This window comes from Mus pahari, chromosome 5 (genome assembly GCF_900095145.1).
Source record: "Mus pahari chromosome 5, PAHARI_EIJ_v1.1, whole genome shotgun sequence".
In the NCBI taxonomy this organism is placed as follows: Eukaryota; Metazoa; Chordata; class Mammalia; order Rodentia; family Muridae; genus Mus; species Mus pahari.
Genome location: NC_034594.1, coordinates 18461190 through 18478588, shown reverse-complemented (window position 1 = coordinate 18478588; position 17399 = coordinate 18461190). Strand labels below are relative to the sequence as shown.

At 44.5% G+C, this 17399-nt stretch overlaps 2 protein-coding genes across 3 annotated transcripts in view; one reads left to right on the top strand and one right to left on the bottom strand.

The window, feature by feature from the left end:
- Positions 1-3711: 3711 nt before the first annotated feature.
- On the bottom strand, positions 3712-12132 carry Mrpl30 (mitochondrial ribosomal protein L30). Of its 2 annotated transcripts, XM_021199008.2 has the most exons (6): positions 12030-12132; positions 9925-10000; positions 8929-9005; positions 6950-7030; positions 4212-4358; positions 3712-3989 (listed from the first exon to the last, which is right to left on the bottom strand). In XM_021199008.2, the coding sequence occupies exons 3-6, from the start codon at positions 8977-8979 to the stop codon at positions 3786-3788; spliced, it is 483 nt and encodes a 160-aa protein (XP_021054667.1). In that variant the 5' UTR covers positions 8980-9005; positions 9925-10000; positions 12030-12132; the 3' UTR covers positions 3712-3785. The 2 variants fall into 2 exon arrangements, with proteins under 2 accessions (XP_021054667.1, XP_029394741.1); XM_029538881.1 differs by lacking the exon at positions 9925-10000 and having other exon boundaries at positions 12030-12126.
- Positions 12133-12225: 93 nt separating this feature from the next.
- The window catches only part of Mitd1 (microtubule interacting and trafficking domain containing 1), a 10015-nt gene continuing 4841 nt past the window's right edge, over positions 12226-17399 (top strand). Inside the window, exons 1-2 of the mRNA XM_029538212.1 lie at positions 12226-12471; positions 15548-15649. Of these exons, the coding sequence (XP_029394072.1) occupies positions 12321-12471; positions 15548-15649 (253 nt within the window). The 5' untranslated portion in view covers positions 12226-12320. The remainder of the gene's footprint in view (positions 12472-15547; positions 15650-17399) is intronic.

Sequence of the window (17399 nt, the reverse complement as noted above, 5' to 3'; positions counted from 1 at the left end):
AGAAGTCATGTGAAGCAAGTAGACACACATACACATCATTTAAAAATCAATCAATCAATCAATCAATCTTTAAAAGAATGTGAGATTTCAGGCTGGGGAGATGGCTCAGCAGTTAAGAGCACTGTGCTCTTCTAAAGGTCCTGAGTTCAAATCCCAGCAACCACGTGGTGGCTCACAACCATCTGTAATGAGATCTGATGCCCTCTTCTGGGGTGTCTGAAGACAGCTACAGTGTGCTTACATATAATAAGTAAATACAGCTTTAAAAAAAAAATCTGAGATTTCTTTCTGTTGGTGCATATGCTAATGTGTGCACATGAAGGCCAGAGGATAACCTGATTTGCCATTCTGCAGGCACAATCCTTTATCTTTCCTTGAGACAGGGTCTGTAATGGACTTGTGGCTTGGCAAGTAAGCTAGGTCATGCACTGGCCTCTCTCTACCTCCTCAGTACTGGGATTAATGAGGGAGCACTGGCATGGTTAGCTTTTTTTTAAATGTGGTTGCTGGGGAGCCATCTAGGTCCCAGGGCATCTTAGGGTTTTACTGCTGTGAAGAGACCATGACCAAGTCAACTCTTACAAAGGCAAACATTTAATTGGGGCTGGCTTATAGTTTCAGAGGTTCAGTCCAGTATCATCATGGTGGCGAGCCTGCCAGCATCCAGGCAGACTTGGTGCTGGAAGAGCTGAGAATTCTACATCTTGATCCAAAGGCAGCACCAGGAGACTGTCCTCTGCAGGCAGCCATGAGGCTGCTTTCTTCCACACTGAGTGGAGCCTGAGCATAGGAGGAGACTTCAAAGACCGCCCTCCCAGTGACAGGCTTCCTCCAACAAGGCCACACCTCCTAATCGAGCCACTTCCCATGCGCTCAGCATCTTCAAACCACCACACAGGACAAGCACTACTGAGCTCCCTCTTTCAGCCCACAGTTCTTTCTTTAAATAGCAAGCTCAGCTATTGATATCGAGGATCCTTACAAATACAAAGACTACATTTTAGAGCTTAAACCAGAACAGCCTGCTGAGTAACTGCTAAAGCACCTTATATACCCTTGCTCCAGCAGGAAAAATGTACACAGGAGAGTGTTTTATCTAGGCCTATAATTCAAAAACACATACTTCTGTAATTTAGGGATGAGATGAACCCAATTCAGGGCACAAGGCAGGGAGTGGCACTCAAGCCACACCCTGTGCCTCAGGCTTCTGGCTGCACCTTTGGTCTTTTGGCCAGCTTTGGAATTCCTTGACTGTGCATTCACTCACCTGCTGCAGTTTGCTGAAAACTGATCTTCAGTGTAGCAGGATGGTTATGAAGTTGGCTTAGTGGAAGGGGACTGACTGACCTTGGGACTGCGCAAGGCTTAATGCCAACGTTGAGAGCAGGTTGTCACAAAGTGAGTGTGTCTCTTCCTTCACTCTCTTGCTTATTCAATCTTTAGTTAAAAAATGATGATATCACTTCCCTCTCCAACCCCTCCTGTTTATTAGTCTTACACAGATATTATACACAGGGAAATAACGGTGTAAATGTTTACGTATGACCTGCTGAGTCTGTTTGGTGCTGCTTGGGAGTTTATTTTAGGGCTGAGCACTTTGTATTGGGTAACCAGCTAGGGGACACCTTTTGAGGGGGAGAATTAGCCTTTATCTCGCCAGTCATTTGTTGATGTAATTGTCTAGGGGTGGATTTCTTCCGTGTTAGCCTGTCTACTAGTGGTGTTGTTATTGTTCAGGTATTGTTTAGACAGCCATATATAGTTGAAGTATTGTGGGTATTGCCTCCCTAACACTTCTGAGACAAAAATCTCACAGCAAACTTCTTGGCCCTCCGGCTCTTATCTTTCTGCCCCCACTTCTTCTTCTTCTTCTTTTTTTATTATTATTATTTTCTTTATTTACATTTCAAATGCTATCCTGAAAGTTCCCTATACACCACCCACGCCCCAGCTCCCCTAGCAACCCACTCCCACTACTTGGCCCTGGCCTTCCCCTGTGCTGGGTCATATAAAGTTTGCAAGACCAAGAGGCCTCTCTTCCCAATGATGGCCGATTAGGCCATCTTCTGCTACATATGCAGCTAGAGACTCGAGCTCAGGGGGTACTGGTTAGTTCATATTGTTGTTCCACCTACAGGGTTGCATCCCCCTTCAGCTCCTTGGGTACTTTCTCTGGCTCCTCCATTGGGGGCCCTGTGTTCCATCCAATAGCTGACTGTGAGCATCCACTTCTGTGTTTGCCAGGCACTGGCATAGCCTCACAAGAGCTCACTATATCAGGGTCCCTTCAGCAAAATCTTGCTGGTATATTCAATAGTGTCTGGGTTTGGTGGCTGATGATGGGATGGATCCCCAGATGGGGTAGTCTCTGAATAGTCCATTCTTTCACCTTAGCTCTAAATTTTGGCTCTGTACCTATATCCTTTCATGGGTATTTTGTTCCTTATTCTAAGGAGGAATGAAGTATCCACATGATGGCCATCCTTCTTGGTTTTCTTACGTTCTGCAAAATGTGTCTTGGGTATTCTAAGTTTCTGGGCTAATATCCGCTTATCAGTGAGTGCATATCTAGTGACTTTTGTGACTGGGTTACCTCACTAAGGATGATATCCTCCAGATACATCCATTTGCCCAAGAATTTCATAAATTCATTGTTTTTAATAGCTGAGTAGTACTCCATTGTGTAAATGTCCCACAGTTTCTGTATCCATTCCTCTAATGAGGGACATCTGGGTTCTTTCCAGCTTCTGGCTATTATAAACAAGGCTGCTGTGAGCATAGTGGAGCATGTGTCCTTATTACTGCCCCCACGTCTAAGAGGTTCTGCAACCTCATGAGCAGAGCTGCACCGTGGGTGTACTGCCTGTGACCTCATGAGCAGAGCTGCACTGTAGGTGTACTGTCTGGAGTTGAACTTCCACAGTCAGTTGATTACCTCACTGGAGGAATCATGCCTGGTACTAGAAATCTAACCAACTACTGATGGCTAGTGAGGTCATGGGACACAGAGGACCTTCTACGACCACACTACTAGATCTATTTAATTTCTAACTGCATTCCAGCACGTATCCTACCATAGCTAAGTGAAGCTCTCACTCAACATCAGAGACGCCTCTGCAGCAAAGGGACCATTAAAGGAGGCCAGAACTGGTCTCTTGGGTTTGTTTGAGACAGGGTCTCACCACATAGTCTTGGCTGGCCTAGAACTCAATATATAAACCATGACCTTAAACTCATAAGGTATCCACTTGCCTCTGCCTCCCGAGTACCAGGATTAAGCACCCGATTCTTGCTTCCTATCTTGACCTCTTCTACCACTGACATAAAAACTGTGTTATGTCCCCTATCATGGGTGACATGATAGGGGATCCTACAGGAGGTCCTCAGGAGATATACTGCCCTTGCTTGGACTCATCAGAGCTTAGAACCAAGATAAACCTCCTTGTCCAATAAGTTAGCCAAGCCTTGGGTATTTGGTTACAGCAACACAAGACTGACTACTACATAGTCTCTCACATCTATAGAATTCAGTAAGAAAGCAGCTGAAGAACATAACAGTTTCTACAAGGAGACAATGACGATTGTTAATGTTAGGGGCCTAATGGTAGATATTTGAACAACGCTGTTATTGCCCACTGTGGAGTAAAATCCTCAAGGGACAAAGGGAGAGAACTGAAGGAAGTGATAGCATTAGGACTCCATCAGTGAGGATGACTGGATGAACATACTCTTTAATGAGAACGGTTCCCTCAGAGAGTGCACCTGTGAGCTGAAGCTGTGTGGTGTCAGGACTTCACCTCCTGCTCCACAGGCTTCAGGTGCCACTGCACAACCAACTCCCCAGTGCTCTTGAGGCATGTGCTGGACATGGTCTCTTCTGTGGGAAGTCCCTGTGGCAGCTTCAGGGGCTGGATGCGTATCAAGTGTTTAACCACTTTCAGTTTTGCATTCACCGATGGGATGTTCTTGTGAATTTGAGGGCTGTGTGCCTAGGAACAGAGGAGCAGTATTACAGATCAACTTAAAAGGCAGTGGTACCATCTCAGGAAGACATCACATTGAAGAGCCATGTTTTGTATACTAACTTATAAATAGGCCACACTAAATGACACATTTAAACATAAGAGATAGCAAATGCACACAGTGTGGGTTTTAAAGTATGAGCCTTCAGTCGACGAGACTCTGAGGTGGTGATCAGGATCGCTGCATACCTTCTGTAGTCCGAGCATCTTGATGGTATCTTTTTCCCAGTATGGACGCCTCTTTGTACTTCTTATTCTTGTGACAATGTGCAGTTTATGAGGGTTCTGGGGGTCCCCACCATACTTTTCATGATCTTCAGGTTTAGGCTGAAACACCTAGAAAAGAAGAATTATGACTGGTAACTCTCCCAACTTACAGTTTTATATATTGCCTATGCCTTTAAAAATGGACAAAACTGTACAAAAGTTCATGATGGTCCCGCCCATAATCTTTCTGTTATCCTTAACCTCAGCCTGAACAGTTTAGAGTCTGAGAATTACATACTTTAGATTCAGGCTTTTACAACAGGACAGTCAACCAACAGGGTTATTGTAAACAATCTCCCAGAGCTGAGATTCTGACACTGACGTTACGTGGTAAATCTTGCCCTCTGTATTCTATCACTTCTTCAGGAGATGCTGGAGAGATGGCTCAGTAGCTGGACAATTGCTGCTGTTGTGGAGGACCTGGGCTCAGTTCCCAGCCCCACATGGTGCTCACAGCCACTCACACTCAAGTTCCCAGGACCTGCTGCTGTCTTCTGACCTCCTTGGGTACCAGGCACTCACATGATACACATACACACAGGCAGCCAAAGCACGTACACACGTAAAATAAAAATTTAAATATCTGAAAATAAAGTAAATAAAAATATAGTAGGGGAGGAAACCTGTACAAAAACATTCCCGTCCAACAAAATGACCTCTCCAGCAGCTTGACAAGGTTAAATGGCCTTTTTTTTTTTTTTTTTTTTTTTTAAGATTTGTTTATTTATTTTATGTATGTGAGTACACTGTAGCTGTACAGATGGTTGTGAGCCTTCATGTGGTTGCTGGGAATTAATTTTTAGGACCTCTGCACACTTTGGTCACCCCTGCTCACTTGGTCCCTGCTTGCTCTAGCCCAAAGATTTACTTATTATTATTATATAGAAGTACACTGTAGCTGACTTCAGACACACCAGAAGAGGGCATCAGATCTCATTACAGGTGGTTGTGAGCTACCATGTGGTTGCTGGGATTTGAACTCATGACCTTCAGAAGAGCATAGTACTCTTACCCACTGAATCATCTCACCAGCCCAAGACTAAATGGTCTTTGCTGTTTAATTTTACTACCAAATAGCTCCCCAACACACCAAAAACTAACAGCCATACACAAGTACACAAGTACTTGTACAGCTTCATTACTGCCCCAAGCTGGAAGCAAGCAAGTAAGCACATAAACAAACTATATAAACCTGCATGATGAACTGTCAACAAGAAAAGATTTGTAAGAAGCTAATATACAGACTGTACGATTCTAACTATGTGGGATTCTGGGAAAGGTAAAACCAGAAAGTGAGTAAAAAAAGGGTCTAGATGTCCTGGTAGGCGGGATACAGTGACATGTAGGGCAGTGCACAGTTTTGTGTGACACTGCAGTAGTGAATACATAATCTTATGCATTTGTTAAACCCCACAGGGTGATACAGAGCGTGCAGACTGACCCCGTACATAATGGCCTGCAGTAAAGTCCGAGTTGTTTCATCTACGTTAACAGTTGCTTTCTATCAATGCAAAATGGGAAACTGTGATGAAGAGAGGAAGCCTCCATGCCTTCTGACCTTGTTCTTCTGTATCATTCAACTGTTTTACTAAATTAAGTTCAATTAACTAAAAAGCAAGTGAAACCCAAACAAAATAAAGCGACAACAAAGGAGAGCGTTGCCTGTGTGGTTGATGCAGAAAGTGAGAAGAGAGTCACACGGGGACAGCCTCTACTCACAGTCTTCTCAGGACGATGGTGACAAAGACCACAGTATGTAAAGGGAGAACCACGGCAGAATACACAGGCCAGAAAGTTATAGGAGCCCATTCCTATGAAACCCGGTGGACCTGGAGCAGAGGTCAGCTTCCTACAGTGCTTCCAACTCTATACTGTATCTGTCTATATGCACTTCAAGTCTATACTATATCTATATGTACTTCCAAGTCTACACTATGTCTGTCTATATGCACTTCCAAGTCTACACTATATCTGTCTATATGTACTTCCAAGTCTACATTATATCTGTCTATATGCATTTCCAAGTCTACACTATATCTGTCTATATGCACTTCAAGTCTGCACTGTATCTGTCTATATGCACTTTCATATCTGCACTATATCTGTCTATATGCACTTTGAAGTCTATACTATATGTATATGTACATATCTACACTATGTCTGTCTATATGTACTTCTAAGTCTATACTATATCTGTCTATATGCATTTCCAAGTCTGTACTATATCTGTCTATATGCACTTTCATATCTGCACTATATCTGTCTATATGCACTTTGAAGTCTATAATATATGTATATGTACATATCTACACTATGTCTGTCTATATGTACTTCCAAGTCTACACCATATCTAATATATATGCATGTGCAACCTAAGCAAATCTACACTAGCAGGCTGTGATCTGCCATGAGCAGTGTTTGCTGCTGTGCCTGACGTCTGATGACTTGATCTTCACTCCCCAGCAGTACCATGGCAGTGGAAAGACCTGACTACACAATTGCGTTCTAGGCTTCCACACACAAACCAGGGCAAGCGCACACACAACTGTGCAACAGAAACATAGACATAATACAACACACAATGGAATAAATTTGAAAATAACTTATAATTTTAAAAAATTGGTATATAAAAATATTTTTTAAAAAGAATCAGGCCTTACTTTATCTGGAATTCTTGATTTGGTAAATTTGTGGCGAATCCATTCTGTACCAATGAGAGATTCTGCACCTTTCTTCACAGTCTGAAGCAGAAAACATTTGTTATTTAGAACCCCGTGTAGGGTGAGGGTCTGTATCCACCAGCCTTTCTGTGACAAGTGTCTTTTCTAATATAGTCTACAACAGTCTGACTTGACTACCTCACTGAATGGACACATCTCATTAGAGAACTAGTGAACAAAAAAGCAAAACCACATGCACTTAGACTTCTAGTCTGCGGTTGGCCACTTCCTTCAAGTTTGGAGCAGGCCTACAGAGTAAGACACTGTCTCTAAACCAACAGCACACAAAGTACACTGAGTGTCCCTAGTCCTAACAGCACCACCAGGCCCAGCTCTCACCTCTTGACTTTCCTGCCCAATCCTCCTTTACTCGTGCAGTTGGACACAGGGATTCACTGCAGTCTTTCTCTTCTAGACTTCCCTGAACTACAGAGCTGACCCAACAACTAGAGGGTAAGTAAGTTAGTGTGAGAGAAGGGAAACCTGGTCCTGCATATGCCAGAAACCCTGAGCTTCTGGTCCTGCTTCTTTTGCTTACAACACTAAGATGTGAGACACACATCCTCCCAGAGGGTCAGTTTCCAAAGTACCAAAAAGGAGACCATACTGAATTCATGAGCCAAATGGAAGTAGCTGACATTTCCATCCCCACAAACAGGAGGTGTTCTGTATGGAGTCCTAGTGTATCTCTGGGTCTGTACCCAGTCTGGTCAATATGTATACATTAGTCATCCCAATGTACACTCTAAACACTAGGAGGTGTTCTGTAAGGAGTCCTAGTGTATCTCTGGGTCTGTACCCAGTCTGGTCAATATGTGTACTTTAGTCATCTATTGGGGTCTCCCAGCTCTCTGTTGCCACTGGACCACCTGCAGTTATCCGCCAAGCCTACCTTTCTGTTTACACTAATCACTGTCCTTCTAAACCCAGCCCCCTGTATGCCCTAAGATCCACCGGCAGTAACCTTCAGATCCACCAGAGCGACTCTGTTGTGCCTTGTCTCCACCGCCTGCTGAGAAGACTGTTTGTCCCAGAAGACAACATCCTTTGGACCCGCCTTCGCCTACGGACATTCATCTGTGCCCTGATCCTTGGACCCGCCCACGGACATTTCACCTGTGCCTTCAAAGACTGGGGTTTTTTCCCACACTATATAAACTGAGTTCCTACATTAAACTTCGAGCTTTGATCAGTAAAATATTGTCTTGGCTCCATTTTTCTCTCGCACATTCCATTTCAGGCCAGCCTGCCTCTCAGGATGAACCCAGACCGGATTAAAGTGAGTTTTGTCAGAAACTCACAGTCATCCCAATGTATTCTCTAAACACTAGGAGGAGACGCTAACACACTTCTTTTCTTCGGGAGATTGCATATCTTCTACTTTTTCTATGTTTATCTGACATATTGAAGGGTTTCCCCTAAAACTGTAACATTAAAACAGACCAAGGGCAATCAGCAGTAGCCTTTTCATTGGCTTAGTCTACAGGAAAAGGCGTTTAGGGGTTGGAAATCTCTAGGGAAAATAGCACATAGAGCAGAAATGAACAAGAGCTAGGTGTAGCTCAGCTAGAGTGTATGCCCAGTGCTCATAAGGCTCTGAGCTCTCACACCACAAATGCAGCAGACCTAAACCAACTAATTTACATCAGAAAGACCTTTTAAAAAGATTAACTTGCTTTTGTGTTTTGTAATTAACAGGAGAGGAAAAAAAATAAAAAAGCAAGCTCTTAAGCTGAGGATGTAGCCCACTTGGCACAGTGCTTGCTTGCATGCATAAAGCTGGTTCAGTCCCCAGTATTGCACAAACCTGGGCACTTGGGAAGTGGAGGCAGGCAGAAGCTCAAGGTTATCCTCAGCCACACAGCAGGTTTGAGGTCAGCCCTAGCTATAAGAGAAAGCCATGGAAAGTTAAAGCTTACCTGTAGTCTGCCTGGAGGCCTCTGGAACACAGAGCGCAGAACCCCAGCCATGGGTGTGGGAATTCTCTCTTTAGAGGCTGAGGAGTAGGAAACACACTGCTGGTCAAACACATTACAGATGGGCACGTCTCCCCTTCTGTATCGGCAAAACCTCAGTAGTCATTATACATTAAACAATCCTATTTTCATCTAGTGAGCTTAGTGTCTGCACTCATCCCACAAAACTGGGAAATGGAGTTTTCTATCACCCAAAACTTGTCACAACAAGTATAAATAATATTTGATCATTTTTCTTTGTCAGAGAAATCACAGAAGATGCAAAACTAGACGGTACTGAAGAAATTCTACCTCTTAGAATCAGAACCAAGTGCCCTCTTATTTTATAATATGAGGAAAATGACTTCCAGAAAGCAATCACTTCCCCAAGGTATCTAGTCATTAAGTCCAGATAGGCACTGGTGGCACATGCCTCTGACCGTACACTTGGGAAGCCTGGGATAGAAAGAAAAGTCCTCCCTTTCAGACTCCTCATCTCCTTTCAGGAACCCTGCCTACCACTGGGCTTGGCATGTATATATCCATGGGCTCGCTTTGTTTGTCGAGAGGACAATTACACCAGCAGCTATGAACATACTCTGTGCTCAGATGGTGACTTTAATAGCACTCGCTTCAAAAGAGCCATTAGGGCTCCTTCAAGAGACAGCTGGCTGTCTGCTGCAACCTGAAGAATCAGGAAGTAGCCACCCAGAAATGCAAACCCAAGGGAGCATATTAAAGGGATACAGACACAACTGAAAGAACTCCCGGTGGCCATACTGGAGTGACTATAGTTAAACAAATGCACAACGAAGTTTCCGTTTATAGCTGGGACCTACACAGTCATGGATCAGTCCACACTTACATACAAGTAAAGGAACTGGAGCACTGCTCCCAGGAGTGCTGTATAGAACAGCAGGGGATCACCGTTAAGGAAAACAAACTGACATGTAACACTACCTCCACCAGGTCAGGGATGGGTAACACCAATGGTGATCAGCGGACAGCATTTCAGTCAGGGTTACATAGTGGGAACCTATCATAAAACAAAACAAAATGTTGCTAGCACCTATACTTGATTCCAGGACATGAATGAGATGACTTCCACCACAAAGCCTATACATTTAACTCCACTTAAGAGAAAAACCACCGTGGACTGAGGGTTATTGTATGTGCTAGCTAATTTTATGTCACCCTGCCATAAACCCTGCTGGAGTTTCTGTCCTGATGTCCTCGGTGATGGACTATGATGTGGAAGAGAGATGTGTCTCTCAGAGGAAAATGCACCCTTTCTTCCCCAACTTGCTTTTTTTTTTAACTTGCTTGATTTAACCAAGGTGGAAATCAAAGTCCTTAACCCTCACATACCAAGCCACTGCTTGTCGCTGCCAACCCCCCTCCCCCTTGCTCCCCGACATGTCCTACTACTTTCCTGCTTCCTCACAGAGTAGCTGGTCTTCCGGCGTGACCTGGAGCCAGCCAAGCTGGAGGTCTTCTCCCCTATTTTGGCTCAAACCTTCTCTTGTCAACAGGTCTACCTGGATCACACTGTTTCAGTCCTGAATGAGGACCTACCTCCACCAAACAGTTTAACATTCCCAGTCACACCACTTCTGTCCCTTGCCTTACTTGAATACTCATGTTCTATTGTAATTTGCTGGTTTACCATTTAGTGGCTGTCTCCACTATGTATATGGGACGGTGCCAGAAGACAAGGACTTCATATTTTGGTTTGGGTCTACTTAAGTCATAGATGTGTCTCTCAAAGCAGCTTGGGCACTCAAGATTAAAACCCAAGATTAAACTGCTGAAGTTTAACTTCAGATATAAGCAGGCAGCACCATCAAAATTGCTTTTCGTTGTTGTTGATGTTGTTTTTCCTTTTGGTGAGGGAACGAATGTACTGGGGATTGAACCCAGAGCCTTGCATACAGAAAATAAGTGCTCTGAGCTGCAACTTATTTCAATAGAGTAGGCATTATTCTTAATTGCATAGCTTTTGGACCTTGAAGCAATTATACTGCCATCTACTGTACAACAACTTTCCTCTGTACGGTTGCAAATACCAGAAAAATGGGGCTGGAGACATGGTTCAGCAGTTATGAGCACTGGCTGTTCTTCCAGAGGTCCCACATTTAATTCCCGGTGACCACATGGAAGCTTACAAATTTTAAACTCTATCTAGTTCCAGGGGATTTGACCATCTTCTGGCCTCCATAGGCACTACATGTACACGGTGTAGATATGACAGGCAAAACACCCATACACATAAAAATAAACTGAAAAATACCATTTACCACATGGGATATAATATATAACCTATTTCTATTTTCTTATATGTTAATATATGTGTATACACAGAAAAACAGAAGGCTGCCAAAACCATTTTTCCTCTCCCTCACCCCCAAAGTTTTGCTGGAGTTTTGTTGTTGTTTTGCTTTTTACAATGACTATGCAGGTAAACAGCTCTTTTACCCCTAAACTATAACACCAGCTCGTAAGGTGGTTCTTTAATTAATTTCTCTTTCTCGAGGGACAAGGTATAACGGTATAAGGAGGAGTGAACATTCCTGAAAATACAGAACACAGAATTTTCCGTGCAATCAACCGAGTTCTCTGGAATCAACAAATGTCTCTCTTCCTCGAATTCCCAGGGCGTAAAGGTAGTAGGCAGCCGTCATAACGGCCTCTCAGCCACAAAAAGCAGCTGCTTTCACAGATGACAATCAAAGCGGCCTGCAAAATCTGTCTTTATATAAACAGCAACTCCAAAAACTCAACACTCTACAGTCGCAACACCTTAAAATGAAGCAAGTTTTGCCTTCTTTCAAAAAAAAATAATACATTTCACTGACGCCTGGATGGCTCGGACCTAGATCTACACGAGTGAGACTCTCGTCGCACGCAGCACAACTCGAATAAAGTGACAACCTGGCTGCCTACAGAAGATCAAGAAATGGGTCTGCGGGACCTCCAACTCGGAACAGAAAGGAAGTCAGTTCCTAACTGCAGAGAGAGTCCGTGTGAAATCACACAACGCCTCCAGCTCCCACGACCGCACTCACCGGCGACAGCTGTGTCCACTCCGAACGTCCCCGCGGCCGGAAGGAGCGGAACCGCGGCAGGTGGACCCAGTGCAACACTCAAAGCTCGCCGTTGCCGTCACAGCGAGTACGGTTCTTTGGTTCCGGGAAAGGATTTTTTTTTTTTTTTTTTTTTTTTTTTTTTGGTCCGGGTCCATTCACAACGCGCCATAGAAAACAGCGCAGGCGCAGCGGCGTCACGTGTGCGCTTCCTGGAAGCGCAGTGGGTTTGCTTTTGGAATTTGCTGGCGGAGCCGTGGAATTGTCACAGTGATGGCCAAGTCCAGCCTGGGACAGGATCCCGACAGCACCGCGGCGGTGGCGGTGCTGAAGCGGGCAGTGGAGCTGGATGCGGAGTCCCGGTACCAGCAGGCTCTGGTGTGTTACCAGGAGGGGATCGACATGCTCTTGCAGGTTCTGAAAGGTGAGTGAGTTTCGATTTCCGCTCTGTCTGCGACTGAGCGAAACCTAAGAAAACGAAACTTCTGAACTACCGGGAAGCATTCAGATTCAGGAGTTATATTCTGATAATGTGCAGGACAACGGAGGCGGTGGCCTTTGCAGTAGACCGATGTTATCACTAGAGACCATGAAACTTAAGAGGCATAACCAAATATAAGCTATAAGGCTTGATAGGTCTTGCGTTTGAACGAATTTTATTCTTCGTTGTTGTCAGTTTGTGACATGATTTTTCTATTCCCTCTGTCTCTCCTTCCAACTATGATCCATTGAGTTTCACTAGGGTGGACGTTTGTTTACAGGGCTATCTATGTGCACATTACCAGTGACTACAGCACTGAATACATTGTTGTCTCTCCCTCCTCCATCAGTGATTATATATATATATATATATATATATATATATATATATATATTCATTCTCAAGCTAGGGCTGCATTCCACAGCCATTTATTCTTTGTGCACCAAACAGTTGTCAGTCTCTTGCAGTCTCTACCCGGTACTGTGGAAGAGACTTCTCTGACCATGCGGACAACAGCACTGCTCTGTGGGCATAAACATAATGAGGTAGAGGGCAGTTTGGAAATACATCATGTTGATGTAATAAAACTACAGCAGTAGTAGTATGGCCCCTAGGACCTAGGACTGTCATAGTCTTGATATTTAGTTAGGTGTACAGAACCAGATGAGAGTCCCTCCTGTCAAGCAGACTTCACATCCAATCAGAAAGCAGTTGGGTACCACCTTTACCACAATTGCATCGATGGGCTCATCTTGCCCAGCTGGTTGGTTTTTAACAGAGGAAGTGGCTGAGTAAGGTGATTCTCCTCCAGCAGCTTGAGTAGCACCATCCAACACCGTGGGACTATCCAACAAGGAGGACGCTTTCAACCAGCTCCAGCTTGTTCTCAGTGTGATCAAGGCACGTGGTGTCTTTAGCAATAGGATCTTATGAACGAGTTTTGATGGACATCCAAAAGCAGGAACAGTCCTGTATTGTTTTGGGGGAACTCACAGGTAGCCCACTCTCCATACTGGGATTTATTTATTTATTAATTTATTTTGTAAGTTGTGTTTTTGGGAGCAGCTTTATCCACAGAGAATACCTCCACTTAAAATTTAATCTTTTTTTTAAATTAGCTTACTGTCCTAGTTAGGGTTTCTATTGCTGTGATGAAACACCATGGCCAAAAGTGAGCGGGGGAGGAAAGGGTTTATTTGACTGACATGTCCACATTGTAGTACTTCATTGAAGGATATCAGGACAGGAACTCAAACAGCGAAGGAACCTGGAGGCAGGAGCTGATGCAGAGGTCATGGAGGAGTGCTGCTTGCTGGCTGGCTTGTTCATCATGGCTTGCTCAGCCTGCTTTCTTATAGAACCCAGGACCACCAGCCCCGGGGTGGCTCCATTCACAATGGGCTAGGCCCTTCTCCATCAATCACTAATAAAGAAAATGCCCTACAAGTTTGCCAGAGGCCAAACCTATGGAGGCACCCCTCCTCAGAGCTTCTCTGTGTAGCCCTAGCTATCCAAACTCTCTCTGTAGACCAAGGTAACCTTGAACTCAGAGATCTGTCTCCTAGGTGCTGAGATTAAAAAGACATGTGTCATGACGCCCAGCTAGGCATTTTCTTAATTGAGGTCCCCTCCTCTCAGATGACTTAGGCTTATGTCAAGTTGACATAAAACTATCCACCACTTACCAAATATCAGTATTTTCAGTGTTAGCTCGTGCTCTCCGCCCCAGGCATGGTAGCTAGTTTTATGTCAAGTTGACCCAAGCTAGATTTACCTGAAAGGCGGGAAACTCAATTGAGAAAATGCCCCCGTAAGGTCTATGATTAGCAAAGAAAGGCCACAGTGTATATCTCTGGAGGTGAGAGAACAATTTGGCAGAGTCACTTCTCATTGTCATTTGTGTCCCAGAGATGGAATTCAGGATTTCAGAGTTAGTGACAAGCACCTTAACCTGATCTTAGGGTTTTACTGCTGTGAGCAGACACCATGACCAAGGCAACTCTTACAAAGGACAACATTGAATTGGGGTGGCTTATAGGTTCAGAGGTTCAGTTTATTATCATCAAGGTGGGAACAGGGCAGCATCCAGGCAGGCATGGTGCTGGAGGAGCTGAGAGTTCTACATCTTCATCTGAAGACTGCTCGTGGAAGCGTGACTTCCAGGCAGCTAGGACTAGGATATTAAAAACCCACTCCCACAATGACACACCCACTCCAACAAGGTCACGCCTACCCCAACAAGGGCACACCTCCAAATAGTGCCACTCCCTGGGCCAAGCATATACAAACCATCACACCTGCTATACTATCTTGCTTTCCCCCTGTATTGTGCTTCTGTGACAGCTGTTTGTGGGAGATAGCTGGCAACATAGGGGGACTGTATCAATCCCTTGCAGGGGCCTGACCTCAGGGACCCTTCTCCACTCACAGACTCTGTGCTTCTTAATGTTGTTACACAGGACTCAGCCTCCTGTTTATGAACATTTGAAGGAGGGGGTACACTTAAACCATCTCCAAGAGAAGAGAGATGTTCATTGTTCAGAGGAAATACAAAAAGGATGAAGCCAGTAATGAATGAGAACGATTACACCTAAAGCATTGTGGGTGAGGAAGGGGTAGGAAGGAGGAAGAAAGGAAGGGGGAGAATCAAGAATGACTGACAGCATTCTGAGCTCCTCAGCTGAAGAGCGTAAGGAGGAGGGAGATACAGCTCTGGGGATATGGTGACTGGGACAATGATTGAACATTAACTATAATGCGGAGGCCTAAAAGAAAAGCTGGCTATTGACAAAATGATAGCTTAACTGTCTAGACTTCCCAGCGTGTGGCTAATCAGGAAGAGGTAAGCAGTGTTGAAGCAGGGCTCCTAACCTGAGCTGTTTCATGGCCTCCAGCACACTGAATCTGAGCACATTGTAAACGGTCGGGAGTTTGTGGAAAACCTGACAAATGGCTGAACTAAACAGAAAAGCTGTTCTGAAACTTGAGAAAAATCCCTGTTCTTTTTTCCAATTCATAGGCACCAAAGAGTCCACTAAAAGATGTACTCTCAGAACGAAAATCTCCGGCTACATGGATAGAGCAGAAAATATAAAGAAATACTTAGATCAAGAAAAAGAAGGTAAAAGGCTCTTTTTTGCAACATGACTTGGGGTGGGGCTTAGAGTTGGGGGTGGGACTTAGAGTTGGGGGTGGAGCTTAGAGTTGGGGTGGGGCTTAGAGTTGGGGATGGGACTTAGAGTTGGGGGTGCCTCTTGAGGCCCTGAGTTCAAAGATGCTGCCTGTTGGAGGTCGATGTGGTCTTGGCAACTTCACTTGTACCTGGGAGTTTCGTGGGATTGCTGTTTCCTTATCACTCATACAGAAGTTCTTAACAGTGTCTGGTTTTCATTTTGGGACTTGGGGATTCAGTCATCCTTTGAGCATGAGAGGAAAACTTGGCCATTTTAAAGTTATCTGTAGATCTCTAGGAAGTGGACCTCAGTTTAAGACTATTGCAAGAGTTTTAAATGTGGATTCTGGATCTATGTTTACTTTTATGAAAAATGAAAATCATTAGAATAGTTAAGGGAACTCCAGTGGCTTCTTGTGAATAAAGCATTTCGAGAGTTATATATTCTTAATGATTAGAGGTGAGGTAGGTATTCCTCTGGACCTATTAAGAGTTCCCAGCTCAGGAGCATCTGTGTAAGTGGGCGTGGCCACCAGCTCTTGAGCATCTGTGTAAGTGGGTGTGGCCACCTTCTGACTTTACACTTGGCTTTTGCTCACTCAGAGATACTCCACTCCTCGGTGAGAAAAGCCCACTTGGTGCAGACACACAAACACACCTGCAACTCTGCAGACACACAAACACACCTGCAACTCTGCTGGCGTGGGTTGTTTTTGTCTTTCTTTCATTTTACACAGTCTCCTAAGAACTGTGTGTGAACCGCTAAAAGTCTGCTTAAAATGTAGCACGTTCAGCATGTGCAGTGCCCTGGATTCAATCCAAAGGCAAGCAGACCAACAAGCAAGGAAACAAACAAACAAACAAAAAGCCTTAAAACCAAAACAAACCAACAAACAGATAAGTAAGTAAATAAATAAATAAAAATACAACTAGGCTGTGGTGGTATACACTGTAGTCTCGGCACTTGGGAGGTGGAGGAAAAGGGATTAGGAATTCAAGGTCACCCTCAGCTACATAAGGAGTTTGTGGCCAGCCCTGGGCTACATCTGACCCTGTTTTCAAAACAAAGTCTTAAAAAGACGTTCTTACAGTGCTAGCATCTGCTTCTAATCTCCCTGGGGCTGTTTATGTTTAACGCTCATGTTAGCCATGAGAGTGTGAGATATGAAGTGGCCAGCCTGGAAGGAAGTCGGATATGACTGGATATGTCCTGTTCTGTCCACTGTGACAGGGTCTAAGCCACACCTTGATACAGTCAGTTGTTGTATTAGTCAGGGTTTTACTGCTGTGAACAGACACCATGACCAAGGCAACTCTTATAAGGACAACATTTAATTGGGGCTGGCTTTCAGGTTCAGAGGTTCAGTCCGTTATCATCAAGGCAGGAACATGACAGCATCCAGGCAGGCATGGTGCAGGAGAAGCTGAGAGTTCCAAAGGGGATCAGGAAAAGGCTGGCATCTTCTGGAAGCTAGGAGGAAGGTCTCAAAATCCACCACCACAGTGACACACCCACTCCAACAAGGCCACACCTCCAGATAGTGCCACTCCCTGGACCAAGCATATACAAACCACCACAGTCCTTCTCTCTTTCAGTCTTTTTTTCTCCTCCCTCCCTCTCTCTCTCTCTCTCTCTCTCTCTCTCTCTCTCTCTCTCTCTCTTTCTCTCCTCTCTTTCTCTCTTTCTTTCTCTCTTTCT

Excerpts from the sequence above, each read along its gene's own strand:
- Mrpl30 (XM_021199008.2), bottom strand. The coding sequence starts at position 8,979 with ATGGCTGGGGTTCTGCGCTCTGTGTTCCAGAGGCCTCCAGGCAGACTA. Across the intron at positions 4,359-6,949 it reads AATCAAGAATTCCAGATAAA|GTGTTTCAGCCTAAACCTGA; the intron begins GTAAGGCCTGAT and ends CTTCTTTTCTAG. Across the intron at positions 3,990-4,211 it reads AGATGCTCGGACTACAGAAG|GCACACAGCCCTCAAATTCA; the intron begins GTATGCAGCGAT and ends CTCTGTTCCTAG.